This window comes from Amblyomma americanum, chromosome 7, assembly GCF_052857255.1.
Source record: "Amblyomma americanum isolate KBUSLIRL-KWMA chromosome 7, ASM5285725v1, whole genome shotgun sequence".
NCBI lineage: Eukaryota > Metazoa > Arthropoda > Arachnida > Ixodida > Ixodidae > Amblyomma > Amblyomma americanum.
This window is the reverse complement of record NC_135503.1, coordinates 11,189,219-11,202,764: the sequence shown is the minus strand read 5'-3', so window position 1 is coordinate 11,202,764 and position 13,546 is coordinate 11,189,219. Positions and strand designations below refer to the sequence as shown.

Here is a 13,546-nt window from a genome sequence, read left to right as displayed (position 1 = left end):
AAGTGCAGGAATGAAATGCTTCAAAAGAATAGTGCAAGATGATGCACGCCTCTGGACTTTATAGACGAGAGCTTCAAACAACATCACGAATCGACTGCAAACATGCAAGGTCTGCTTGGAATTTTCTTCACACAGCAGTGAGGCCCTGGGGTTGCGCAAAGTGGTACACAACTAGCTACTAACTGAAAGGGCACAGCTTCCTGCAGTATTCACCATGGCATGATTGATGGCCATGAAGCACAGACCACACTAGTCATTGCAGGCACGTTGCAGGTCATAACTGAGTGCAAATGAACCGCATGTGGTTCACATGGCAAAGCACCTTTTAGAGGCTCTTTCTACACATGCAGCGATATATACAGGTGACCATAATTATGCCTCTAGCAATGGTACAATAAAAAAAAAATACTTGGGACCTCTTGAATATTTTCTATGTAATTTGATTTTGTAACAGTTGGCAAAGTGGTGGGTACAGTGCATTAAAGGGGCTCTGAAACGGGCTCTAATAAAGTTGCGGTATGCCTGGGATGTTAAAGCATGTCGCTTCACGAATATTGTCCAGGAAGAATTTGTTAATGCGCTTTGTAGAAACAGAGTTATCTGTGGTCAAAATTTGAATTTCAGCGTCTTCGCGCCTTTGCCTCTCCTCTCGTCACTTTTTGCACGCTGGAAGGTCTCCGCTCCTCTGCCTGCCCCACCTACAGGGGAGAGCGTCCTGACCCGCCGGAGCTACGTGGCTTACTGGCCGCAGCCTTGGTAGCTGCCTGTCGTCTGAAAGAATCGAACCAATAGCCACCTCTCAACATGTATACATAGATGCGAGCGATGGAGGAGGGCGCGAGCATGAAAGTCGCCTGGAAGGGCTCGACAATTTTCGCGCGATTGTGGGTCGTCTGCTGCGTGTAGAAGTGTATTATTTGGCTCAGGTGTTCATGACAACACAATTCAGTGATTGAGCAAGTTGATATCCTCTTCTCGGAAGGTGTTTCAGAGCCCCTTTAAAATACTTTCGATAATATAAAGCGAGCAAAATGTCACCGCGTATGGCAGGAAACATGAAACCACATCAAGAATTTCTCATCAAGAATTTCTAAAAAAGCTTTTGTAAGTGCAGCAATGCTGATTGAAGGAGAGTGGAAATGGAATTGAGGGGAAATAGAAACGAAGATGTGAACATGGCCTACAAACTACAAAGGATATTTTCTTTTTTAGCAGCAAAAAGCCTGCGAGTTTTCTTAAGCCACTTTACGCCACCTACCATAACCTGATCTGTGGAGGTTACACCCGGTACTTCATGATGGCACCTGTGATGTCATGTGCAAGCCATTTGTAGTGCAACTGTCAACCACAGACAACCCAGGCCTATCAGAGTATTTTGGTGCTGAAGTAGTCCAAGAGAATATCCATGATATCAAAATGAGAAATTGTATATAGTGAGGTTTAACGCCACAGAGCGAGACATGAGCTATGAGGGACATCGTGGTGGTGGACACCACATAAACTGCACCTCGTGGGGTTCTGTCATCGTGCGCTAACATCGCGCAGCACACAGGCGCCATTTTGCATTTTGTCTCCATCCAAACACGATCACCGCGGCCGGGATTGAGCCCAGCTACTCTGGCCCAGTAGCCAAGCGCCCTAACTACTGAGCCAATTCAACTCAAGCTGATATCAATGCAGCTTGATGTCCACAAATAATGTAGCAGTGAACCTTACACAATGACAATACTTTTTTTCTTCATTCAAATGAAATAAATTACAATGATTCACTGATCTGTCAGCAACAGATCAAATCGCTGTATTTTCCAAAACCTTGGAGGGTCTTGGACCCAAAAGGTGCAGAACTGCGACTTCACGCAAAAAAAAAAAAGCAAGACCACAACGTTTGCTTCAATCTCCCCTAGTGCTTTGCAACCCAAAGATCACTTGGCAGTGTGCTGTCATACAACAAACAAGAGGCCACACGTCCACTGCTTTCTAGCTAGCAGCTTCTGTTTCTCAAGCGAACTCACCGGATGGCCTGCTCGCGCTGCGCCTTGCGCACTTCGGGCTTCATGTTTCGCCTCGCCATGATGTCGTTGAGGCTGGCGCCGACGATGGCACGCTGGAACTTGGCCGTGCGCTTGGTGCGTTTTTTGGTGGTCTCCTCTTCGATGCCCTTCTTGTGCTTGCGCCGGTAGAGCACCGTCCACGTAATCTTACGAGGGTTCCGCTTCATCATGTGCGACGCCTCGCATTTCGCGTTCAGGAAGTGGAACGTCTAAAAAGAAACGAAACGAAACAATGTAAGGGAAGACACAAGACTTCATGATAAAGATGCCAGTGATGGTGAAGCAATTTCACAGGTTTGACGTCTGTCCAACCACCGTTCCGTTCAATAGACACTAATGCACGACAACAGCAATCAGCAGCCACCGTGTACAGCTGACGCAATTACAAACGTCTTCTGTCTTCAAAACACATTGCGGACAAAACAAAGCTGCTAATCGTGGCACAAAGGCAAGGCAAGGGCGAAACTCGCGTTTGGCAGCTGCATCAGATTGCTTGCTTGCTCCGATCATCTTTACGGTGGTATCTCGTCAGCCCTTGCTATGTTAATAGGAAATAAAAGGAGCCTAACCAACTCCGAAATGCATGCTAAGAGCTGTTTTCCCATTCACGCGAAACATACAAGCACAATTTTTGAAAGCATGCCGGTGCGTTACTCACTTTGCCATCGGTTTTGACCATCCGCTTCCCATGGCCAGGGTATATTTTATACCCGCTGAACGAGCACAATCCGATCCTGAAATGCAGCAACACATCCTCATTAGTCGCTGAAAATACACAAGAGCCCGCGATGGGTAAATATTGCAATTATTTTAACAGATTTGAAAGATTTCCACAACTCACTTCATCGTCGCTTGCTAGTGGAAGCCGAAAAGGACAGTGCCGCGGAGGCAACAAACAACAAAAAATTCTTTTCATTTGTGCATCTACTTTTATGTTTATAAAATATTATTTCATTTTTTCGACCGCGATATTATGTTTTATTAAATTTAAACTTTAACATTACTGTTTAACGCGGACTAGTTTTTTGGCGGAAGTTTCAAAATGGCGGAAAATGGTATGGAGTTTCGAGATTTCTGTGACGTTTTTGTTTCGTTTAGCTGTTTTACACTCGTGTTCGACGCTCGTGACCATTTCCCATGGCTAGCGAATACTGCGGACGTCAAAAACTGACGCTTTCGACTTGGAAAATTGGCTGCCGTCGTTTCTGTGCGGAATTGAAGCACGCTGCGAGCTGTATCGATCGGTCTAACCAGCCTGCAAGTGTCCGTAGCTGACTGTGCTTCCACGCTTACTCATTCATTGCGGCGCACAGTGTCTGTTAAGCCCGCCGTGACTGAATTTCAGACAGTTTCATGTTATTACGCAAAATAAAACGACTTCATTTTAAGTAATACGTGAAGTATAACCGAGTGAATGCGGTTGAAGCACCGAAACGCGTCTGTGCTAGGCCGTTTCTTTCTCGCAGTACGCATTCGGGCACTGTCTGCATCACATGGTTACACACGCCTTTATCAAGGGGCTGCCTCAAAATTTAATCTGTTACGAGTCCTTTTGGTTGCCTAATAGCGCCGCTAGGTTCTGTCTGTTTTCTCGGTCAACACTGAATTAAGCACACTCTCGAGCGTGTCACTTTCACGTCCTGTGTATTGCAGGCAAGCTTTCTTGTCTTCGAACACCGTTTCTGTGAGGCGGTACTGCTTCCAGAAGTGTTGAAACGCATGATGTTGCTCTAGACGAGTGATCTGAGCTCTGGGAGACTGTGTGATTTGTCTTGACACGCACCTCACGAATGTTTCAGACGACCCGCACGTTTTGGATCTGTCCAACCGGGGCCTCAAGAAACTCGAGAAGAGGGATGGCGTCGGAGTGGAAAAGTTGTTTCTGGACCACAATGAGCTTTCGAAGTTGGATAACATAGACTGCTTTCTAGACGTCCAAAAAGTAAGCATGCATTCAGCATTCTTGCGGGGAGAGTGAACGGAGCTAGAAATTGGTTCTGGGGGTGGGGGTTCCTTCAGAATGTAAAACCCAATGCGGAGGCGAGACCCAACCGAAATGTTCGCCGATTTTACCGCTCCCGCCAAATTCCCTACTCTGTTCTTACCTATTATCAACACCCATGTCTGATGATTCTCTGCCTGTTTGTGTTACCCTCATCATCTTCGTGGGTTATATTAATGTGCGAGTCCTGATAAACTCTTCAGCGCCCTGCTAAATCATCTGGTTCACTCCCCAGCTTGTGTGAACTCTGATGGTAAAAACTGCAATATCGACCCCTTTGCACTCTGGCCATGACTTGCACAATCTGCAGTGCCTGTTATATGCTAACGTGATCCTAATTACAATACGATCCCGCAGCCACACAGAAAATACGTTTTTTTATGCGTTTGAAGTGTGAAAGTATGCAATTAGAGAATGTGAGTGAATAATAAACTAATAAACATTAGTTGACAAAAAGAAAAAGCACATAAGGAATCAGCCTATGACATTTGCATCTTGTCTGAAGTGTCTACCATTTGGTGTTATGTAGCAGATAATGGTGCAGGCAGTGCAAGCATTGTTTCTTTTTTTACATTCTTAGATGCTTATCAGGTCCAGCTGAGGCACATCTGAGCCAATTTTGCATGTGAGCATGAACAGTCCTCTTAATGGCATGCCATTACAGCTCTCTGCAAGCCACAACCAAATCACACGGATGTACTCCCTGGCTAGGCTGTCGCAAGTGTCAAGCCTGGATCTTTCCAACAATCTCATCACCTGTATTGAAGGCAAGTATTTCATCACTTTAATCTCACTTTTTAGCAAAAACTTGGACATGCAGCATGGTTGATACAGTGAGAACTACAAGACATACACTCAACACTGTAATGACCAAATGGTTGTTATGATAACCATATATAAAGTATGAGGCTATGCAAGTGGTTTTTAGCATTTCTGTATACATAGCTTGCACTGACATCACAGCCGCTGCCATGCTAATGAACCAGGAGCACTTTGAGAAGGCGCATGTTGCTATAATCTGCTTATTGAAACCTCTTTTGACCTGCTCTGTCAAAGCTATGTGTCAGTCACCATTACGGTACCCGTGACGTCATGTGCAAGTTATCTTTACATGAACTTGTATGAGGCCTGCATACATGCATGATTTCCAACACTGTTTTGAAACATTGCAGGCTTTAACTGCTAATGGTTAGCACCTACAGGCATAGTCAAAGTAAACAGGGCGCACTGATAAATAATAACTTTGTTCATGCACTGGTTAGCTGAATTAGAAAGATATTGTTGCGGGAACGAATATATTTACAGTTATTTACACAAGCAAAGGGAACAGCTGCGAGCGGCACCGAGAACACAGCCAGAACTTCGTTGTCGTCTTCGTCTCCTTCCACTCGTTCATTCGCTCATTGTCATCGTCTACCCGCTTCAGGACCACCGGCTTATGAAACGCCGTCTCGGCGTTAGGGTGGCAACGTATGAGCATTGTGATAAGGTTTAAGGCAGCATACGTGGACGATGTTGGTGATGGGGCCAGAGGATGATGGCGAGAACGCAAGGGGAGCAATTGCATAGTTCATGTTGGTGATACTGCGCACCACACGGTAAGGGCCACGATAGTGAGAAAGAAGCTTCTCGGAGAGACTGACGCTGTGAGACGGCGTCCAGAGAAGGATGAGTGATCCTGGATTATTTTCAACTGTCCGGTGACGGCGGACTTCTTGGAAGCTTGAGAGGCATTGAGCTGACTACAGGCTATTTGGCGCGCCAGCGTTGGCTGGGCGATGGCGTCCTGGGCGTAAGCAGTGGTGGGGACTGAAGAAGGCGGCATGAGTGTGTCCAAAGGCAACGTGGGGTGCCTACCAAACAAAAGGTAGAAAGGAGAATAGCCTGTTGTGTCATGCCGTGAAGAGTTATACGCAAACGTCACATAAGGCAAGGCTGCGTCCCACTCTCAGTGGTCTGGCGAGACGTACATTGCTAACATGTCGGTGAGCGTGCGGTTGAACCTTTCCGTAAGCCCGTTGGTTTGTGGGTGGTAAGCTGTCGCGAGCTGGTGCTGCGTGGCACACGAACGAAGAATGTCATTAACTACTCTGGACAGAAAATAACGACCGTGGTCTGTGAGCAGTGGACGAGGGGCGCCATGGTGAAGAATGACAGTTCGTAGACGACTGCATAGTGATATGATTGTATATGAACATACTATGATCCTTAACTAGAACTTTAACAGTGAAGTCTGCTACGTTTCCCATAGGCAATAGCAGAATCACTGCAGTGCACGCTCACAGACAAAGATAAAATGTTTCTTTTCCATTCTTATGGTGCATATTAATGTGATTAGAACTGCCTTTTCTCTCTTGTAGCAATAATTTCAGTTTCATTGTTTTATTAATTTCTTTGCCATGTATCGTCAGATCTGTTGTAGCATTGTACAGCATAGGGGCCCTTTTTTGTTTGATTGTTCTTGTGCATCTCTGCTAGTACTGCGAGCGCTAGCAAAGATGTGAAAAAAGGGCTTGCATTGGTTTGTGACTGGATTGCTTTGCATTTCTGTGTGCAGCGCTCAAGGATCTAAAGTACCTGGTTTCTGTGAACCTGTCGAACAACAGGATAAAGGTAGATGTTTTCTGGTCTTCACCAGCTGTTTGATGACAGACATGCTCATTGTGTGTTGGTTGTATTGTGCAGAGTCTCCAGAACATCCAGTACTCCACTACCCTCGTGTACCTGGACCTCTCTGGAAACCACATTCCGTCGCTGATTGACCTGACGTCTCTGACGCGGTTAAAAGTGAGTCATCCTTTCAGTGCAGAAGAGCAAAGTCTGGAGGAGAATGTTCTCGCTTGCTAGTTAGTTCACAACTGAAAGAAAGCCATTGTCGTGGCTCAGCGGTTGCGATGCTCTACTGCTGGTCCGAAAGATGTGGGTTCGGCCAAGACAGTCGCATTTTGATAGAGACGAAATGCTAGAGGCTTGTGTACACACCGATGCGATGTCACTGCCTGTTCAAAAACCCCGGTTAGTCAAAATTATTTTGAGTCCTCCACTACAACGTGCCTCATAGCTTGAGTTGCTTTGGCACGTTAAACCCCATAAAACCAAAACAACTGAAAAAGAATTTGTGCGTATGTGACAATGTTGAATGGAAACATATATATATGTAAAGGCAGTGTTGAATTCTGTAATGGTTGGTACATGTGGAGGCTCTTCTGTGTTATACTTTTCATTCTGGCAGCTTTTAATTTTGTCTTTGAATCAGCCTAAGCTTTTAGCCATGATCAACATGTTTTTTCTCCAGTTGTGCCATCGTGAGCAGTTTGCTTTTGGCTATATATCCATGCACTTGTGTGAAATTTCTGCATAATATGAGGGTGATTAAAAGAGTAAGGTAACGAGCTCACATGTACAAAATTTGTTCTACAGGCATGTGTACTGATACACAGTATTATTTCACACAGTAGTAAGTCACTGGTATACATTACTTTTCAGCATATAGCCGCCATGCTTGTCCAAACATCTGTACCAATGGTACACCAAGGCATCAATGCCAGAGTAGAAATCTGCGTCAAGTTCCTGAAGCCATATCATGATGGCTTGCTGAGCTTCTGTATTACTTGTGAATTGCCTACGGCACTGGTGCTTCTTTGATGATCCAAAGCAGTGACAATCATTGGGTGCCAGTTTAGGGCAGTAGTGATGATGGTCTAGAACCCTCCCACTCAGAGCGCTGCAACATAGCATGCAGGCATGCATGCTGTTGACTGAGTGTGGTCATACATTGTGAAGCAACACTACACTCGTTAAAAAAAGCCATGGCCATTTTCTCCAAATTGTGCCTCGCAACTGCCCCAGTCTGTGACAATAACTGGCAGCAGTCACTAAAGCACCCTTTGTGAGCAAGTCAAGCAGACACATGCCCTTGTGCTTCCAAAAGGATTGTCAGCATAACTTTCTTTGGGGATGGAGCAGTTCTAAAACTCTTGGATTGTGGAGACGATTTATGTTTCTACCTCATCCTCCCTACAGTCCTGATCTGCACCCAGAGATTGTCATCCTTTCAGACCATTGACAAAACACCTGTGCAGTAGGTGATTCATAAACGATGCAGTACGTCAACAAGCCGTTGTAACAAAGATTCAGGAACTTGACGCATCTGCCTATGGAATATAAAGACTTCTCATGCGAGCTCTTGTCACCTTACTTTTTGAATCGCCCTTGGGATCTGTTCTTTGTCGTCAAAGCAAGAAATAGGCAGCTACTACTTCACATGAACCATGCAGGCATTTGCATCTCTGCATTGTGTCCTGTCTTTATGTGTTTATTTCTTTTTAATGTTTTCTCATATTACTTATGTTGTTTACTTAAAAATGGAGCACATATCACAGAATGCTGTTGTAGCAAATCTTAGTTGCATGGCTCTTTCAACTGCCCGCTTATTGGTCCAGTTTTCAGCCTGAGTTTTGATGGAAATTATATGACATTTAAAAATTATTGAAACATTATCTAAACCCTCGGAAGCACTTTGGAATCAAAGTGTTTTACTTTCAAACGGTACATTTATTTTATATTTTTGTTTATTTTACTTAAAATGTAATGTAGAAAAGACAAAAATGCCATTAATGGGGACTTAATCATTAACCATGCTATATATAGTGTACTATCTATGTTAACTATAGATGTTGCTGCCTTTCTTTGTGGGTGTTTATGCATCCACTACTTAGGCTTAGACTGGCTTCATTGTCGGTTGGCCCTCTTGTTTAACTGACAACATATTTCTTTCGTTTCCTCAATTCTGGACTTCTCTTAACAAATTAGACAGTTTGTCAAGAGCTTTGATCACTAGCAGGTTCCATTCACTAATGCAGTGAGAGTACTGACTCCATCCTGTTTTTGATTTTTGTAAAAATTAGTTATATGGCTCTTTCAGGGTATGTTGATGCTTGTCCGTTAGCAGGTGACTCATTTATTGCTGAGGAAATTGCATTAAAAATTTTCCCTCTGCGCAATTCAAACTCTTGTCAACATCTACACCAAAAAGGACTCTATGAGCATCGTTTTAAGTGAATGGTGGTGTAGCCTGGCCTCTTGGATTCGTCATCATCATTATCAGCCTGACTATGCCCACTGCGATATGGAAGAGGCCTTTGCGCAAAGGCCTTTTCCATATCTCTCCAATTAACCCTCTCCTTTTCCAGCTGCGGCCACCGTATCCCTGCAAACTTCCTAATCTCGTCCACCCACCTAACTTTCTGCCGCCCCCTGCTACGCTTGCCTCCTCTTGGAATCCTCAATGTTACCCTTAAGGACCAGCCATTATCTTGCCTTCACATTACATGTCATTTTGGGGACATCGTTGGCTTCTGCATACATTTCAAAAGCTGGAGAAAATTAAAAATTTCATTCACTGACCAAGTAAAAAAAGATGGGATGGATGTTTTGGAGTCTACATGGGTTTCTTTTTCACAGTAAGTCAATAAGAGCTACACATATTCACCTCCATGTTTGTTTCATGAAATAGTAGTTAGTTTTTCTTGTTGAAATACTTGACATAGCTTAGTTTCCCAAACAAGAGCCCATTTCAAGTTAGCAGTACTGGAGAATGTACTAGCACGTAACAGGTTGTGCAGTGTGTGTGCCACAGCACACTGTAAGCTGCAGCTTATTGCACAGTCAGCGGCAGAAGTTTACGGAATGCATGTGCTTGGTGCTAAATTTATTGCAGTGCTGTCTTGTAACCTCCTTTGCTTCGTATTATACCTGCTGATGGAGCATGCTAGTCCCGTCAGACTTGAAGGCATTTCCAGACACTGTCTTGTGTCGCCCTAAAATAAATTCCACTTACCTGCATCCCGCAAAATTTTGCTGATGGCTGTACATTTTTCATCTGCTTCATTTATGACGTTGCACAAGTGTATTTTACATCATGATAATTTTTTTTTTCTTATAGGCCTTGATGTAGGTATTACATAAAGGTGCAAAGTACGCAGTAAATGAGAGCAGGTCACATAAAAAGCAGTGAAGGAAAATGCATAGGCACAGGAGTCAGTATTCATTAAACACCATAACAGGGGAAGTTTCTGTCAGACTTTGAAGTGAACTGTTACAAGATGTCTGAATTTCAGTGGAATATGCAGTGTAATCAAGCTGGGAGTCGTAATGTGTTGGTGTGCTTGCAACTTATGGGGAAAACTTAATGCTTTTGAGCCTTTAGAATGCGGTAGCTCACACGGAAACTTTGCTGGACAACTTAGCTGCGCATGTGCGGCAATTGTGCAGTGACTCCAATCGCAGTTGGAAGTGGTAATGCTTGCTTAAAGCTTACCTTTTGGGTCCAATATCAATAATTTATATCACAGTGTTACGTTGGCACTTGCATGAGTTTGTGGCTGCAGACAGCAGGGTGATGCTTCCGCCTTTTGTTTTAATTTGGTGCAGACACTGCTCCTGAAGAGAAATGAGATTACAACCCTGCAAAAAGCGCAAGCATACCTCCCAAGTGGGCTGTGTGTCTTCTCAGTTGCGGAGAACAAAATCACCGATCTCACAGAGGTAAGTCCTGGGGCGATTTTTTTTTTCTTAGCTTATGTATCTCGGGGCAGGCTGTCATTTCCTACCAGTGTGTCTTGCTCACAGTTTGTGTACTGCTCTGCATAATAAGCTATGTTATTGAAATATGCAGTAAGCTTTCCAAAGTGTTTGCATTCATGCTTGTTAGTCTGTAAACTGCAAGCTTTTGCGCTTGCTCCAAGACAGTCGCAGGCACATCTTGTAATGTGCAGTGTACAGGAGAACTCATGGGGCCGTGTTCTGGTATGTTTTATTGTGTTTTCAAGTACATGTCAGAAATAAAGTGGCTAAATCATGGTGCTACCATATTGTTCAGTGAAGTCTCAGTCCATTGTTCTATGGTTAGGCTGTAACCTTGAACATGCTTTATTGTTGGTGGAAGCAGTACTAAGCTGCGGCTGCTTGTCTAAAATGAGAGGATTTAAGCTGTCGTTAGCGGTTGTGAAGGTAAAACTTAACTTGGCCCTTGCTCATTAGTTGGCCTTTGCTGGCACGCTTTTGACACACGAGTCTTCCTGACATCTACCCGAGCGCAGCGATACGGCTACAAAGGAAAGCTATACAACTTTCTCAGAAACTTCGTAGTTAAAGAAAAATTCGTCCTGGTCCGGGGTTCGAGCCCGGGACCACCGCTTCACCGGAGCAGTCGCTCTACCAACTAAGCTAACCGGGACGGCAAGCTTATGGTAGGGCGAGAGTGAATTTATCAATAACTCGAAGTGGGAGCAGTGTTGGTCAGATGTTTAGTGGAATCCCCCCAAGGTGGAGTAGATTTGTAATAAGGAAGTAATTACTGATTGTGGTCCCGGGTTCGAACCCCGGGCCAGGACAAATTTTTCTTTGACTACGAAGTTTCTGAGAAAACTGTATAGATTTCCTTTGTAGCCGTATGGCTGCGCTCGGGTGGATGTCAATGAGTAATTACTCTCTTATTATGACTCTTCTGATGTGGGTAGAGGAGAGTAGCAAATACTAGTGCATAAAACAGATAAGTTTAGTATTTTATTCTTCCATACTAGAACTTGGAGAATTGAGGGCTTGTTCTGTGAATAAATAAAAAATCAACAGTTGTTAACGTCATTATAAGCGTAAATAGTTTCATAAACGATGTTTGTTATTGCTGCTTAAAAACACAGACTCGTTTGAACAAAACTAGAAACAGGGACCGTAGGCCATATGCTAGATGTCAGCCTGCAGCGTTTAATAACTCAGTTAGTGGCGCATGCTTCTCCATTGACCAAGCTACTGCTGCATTTTTCATGCTCTCTACTCTTTTTGTTTATTGAGAGCACATCAACACTCACATCTTCTAAATGAGCCGTGTACTGTTCGTGGAGATGAATGGGAAAGTCTTCGCACGAAAGAGAAGAGGTTACTGAGAAGCCAAAGGGTGCAGCAGTAGCTGTCTCATAGTATGTGGTCACCTTAACCATTGTGTTTGGATTGAGGTGGAGAGGAAATGAAATAAATACCGTTGTGAGCGTTAAAAGAGATGCCTACAGAGGAGGATTCATATCCGATGTGGTACATCACTCAAGCGAAGGAGCAAGGGAAGCTGAGCTGCAGCGTCGAGTCAAGGCCGGTCTTTTTCAAAAAATCCAGAAGGCCTGCAAAATATCTGTGATGCAGGACTGACTGCCCGGAAGAAGAGTGTCTGCATGGTCATCAGGGTGTAGTCTGAGCTGCTGAAACAAGATGATGAAGCAGTCTCTTTCTTCGACGAATGCCACGCATTTTCAGAGGATGCACTGATCTATTTCAGTAGCTGCACTCAGGAGCATGTGAAAAAGGGGGTGCACCCTTGATATTTGGAGATGCTGTGCTGGCCACAAACAGTTGACTCTTGGGCAAGAAAGAAATGGAGCATGCTTTCATTTCTGGTGATGGAATGAGTTGGGAGAGATGCCGTGGTTCTCATGTTGCTGCATATTTGTGGGGACATGGGGGCGCCAGTTCAGCTTGCATGATGTTCTGTGCTGCAGCCAAGCATGTGATTTTTAATGTAACTGGAGTACTGCGGTCTTCTGCTGCCTTACTTTTTCATATGACCTTTTTTTACCTGGGCTAACAGGCCTCTTATGGAATGTTATTGAACTCTTAAGGTTGCATTTTAGAGGCAGCAAAAAGTTTTATGTTATTTGTGGTGCAAAGACTGTGTGGTTTCAGGTTATCACTAGCAGATGAAATGTAATCAGTATATGTAGCAGAGTCAGCTCTCAGAAGCTGATTTGCCTCTCTCTCTGTAGGTTCTGTACACTGAATGGGGCAGCAGCTAGCCACACCAAGAGGCTCAATACTGTTAGCTGTATGTTCTTTGTTAACCGGTATTCCACAGCCCTTTGACAGCATTTGGAAAACACCACTTGTATTGTACAAACTTACTTTGAGCCACAAATGCTAAATATGCATCAAAACAAATGGCCGTGCTTTGATCTGGTCTCATGGATACTTTTTTTTCTGCCGCCGCGGTGGCTGAGTGGTTATGGCGCTCGGCTGCCGGCCCGAAAGACGCGGGTTCGATCCCGGCCGCTGCGGTCGAATTTTGATGGAGGCGAAATTCTAGAGGCCCGTGTACTGTGCGATGTCAGTGCACATTAAAGAACCCCAGGTGGTCGAAATTTCCGGAGCCCTTCACTACGGCGTCTCTCATAGCCTGAGTTGCTTTGGGACGTTAAACCCCTATAAACCATAAACCAAACCACTTTTTTTTCTGCAAAATCGCTTGCTGCTTCCTTGCAGCAGGAAATGTTAACAAAATACACTTCATGCTATCGCTGGAATATCTCTCTTCTTTACACTTTTGGTTGCATTCCTTCAGAACTGGTAAAAAATAACAGTTGTCTGCTGTTGGTACAAAGCAGGATTAACTAAAGACCACTGGTGGATGTTCTTACCCTCTGCTGGACATTTCTTGGTACTTCTATTGTTA

The 13,546-nt window shown here is 44.3% G+C and overlaps 2 protein-coding genes across 3 annotated transcripts in view; one reads left to right on the top strand and one right to left on the bottom strand.

Moving 5' to 3' along the window:
- The window catches only part of RpL24 (ribosomal protein L24), a 304,226-nt gene that overhangs the window by 4,771 nt on the left and 285,909 nt on the right, over window positions 1–13,546 (bottom strand). Inside the window, exons 1-3 of one of the 2 annotated variants that reach the window (XM_077631166.1) lie at window positions 2,893–2,966; window positions 2,710–2,785; window positions 2,013–2,260 (exon numbers count right to left, since the gene is read on the bottom strand). In XM_077631166.1, coding sequence (XP_077487292.1) covers window positions 2,013–2,260; window positions 2,710–2,785; window positions 2,893–2,897 — 329 coding nt within the window. In that variant the 5' untranslated portion in view covers window positions 2,898–2,966. Of the gene's footprint in view, window positions 1–2,012; window positions 2,261–2,709; window positions 2,786–2,892; window positions 2,967–13,546 lie in introns of those variants that run through there. The other variant, XM_077631167.1, reaches the window with a different exon arrangement.
- The window catches only part of Cep97 (centrosomal protein 97kDa), a 151,437-nt gene continuing 140,975 nt past the window's right edge, over window positions 3,085–13,546 (top strand). Inside the window, exons 1-6 of the mRNA XM_077631139.1 lie at window positions 3,085–3,106; window positions 3,851–3,993; window positions 4,718–4,820; window positions 6,611–6,666; window positions 6,739–6,840; window positions 10,486–10,599. Of these exons, the coding sequence (XP_077487265.1) occupies window positions 3,094–3,106; window positions 3,851–3,993; window positions 4,718–4,820; window positions 6,611–6,666; window positions 6,739–6,840; window positions 10,486–10,599 (531 nt within the window). The 5' untranslated portion in view covers window positions 3,085–3,093. The remainder of the gene's footprint in view (window positions 3,107–3,850; window positions 3,994–4,717; window positions 4,821–6,610; window positions 6,667–6,738; window positions 6,841–10,485; window positions 10,600–13,546) is intronic.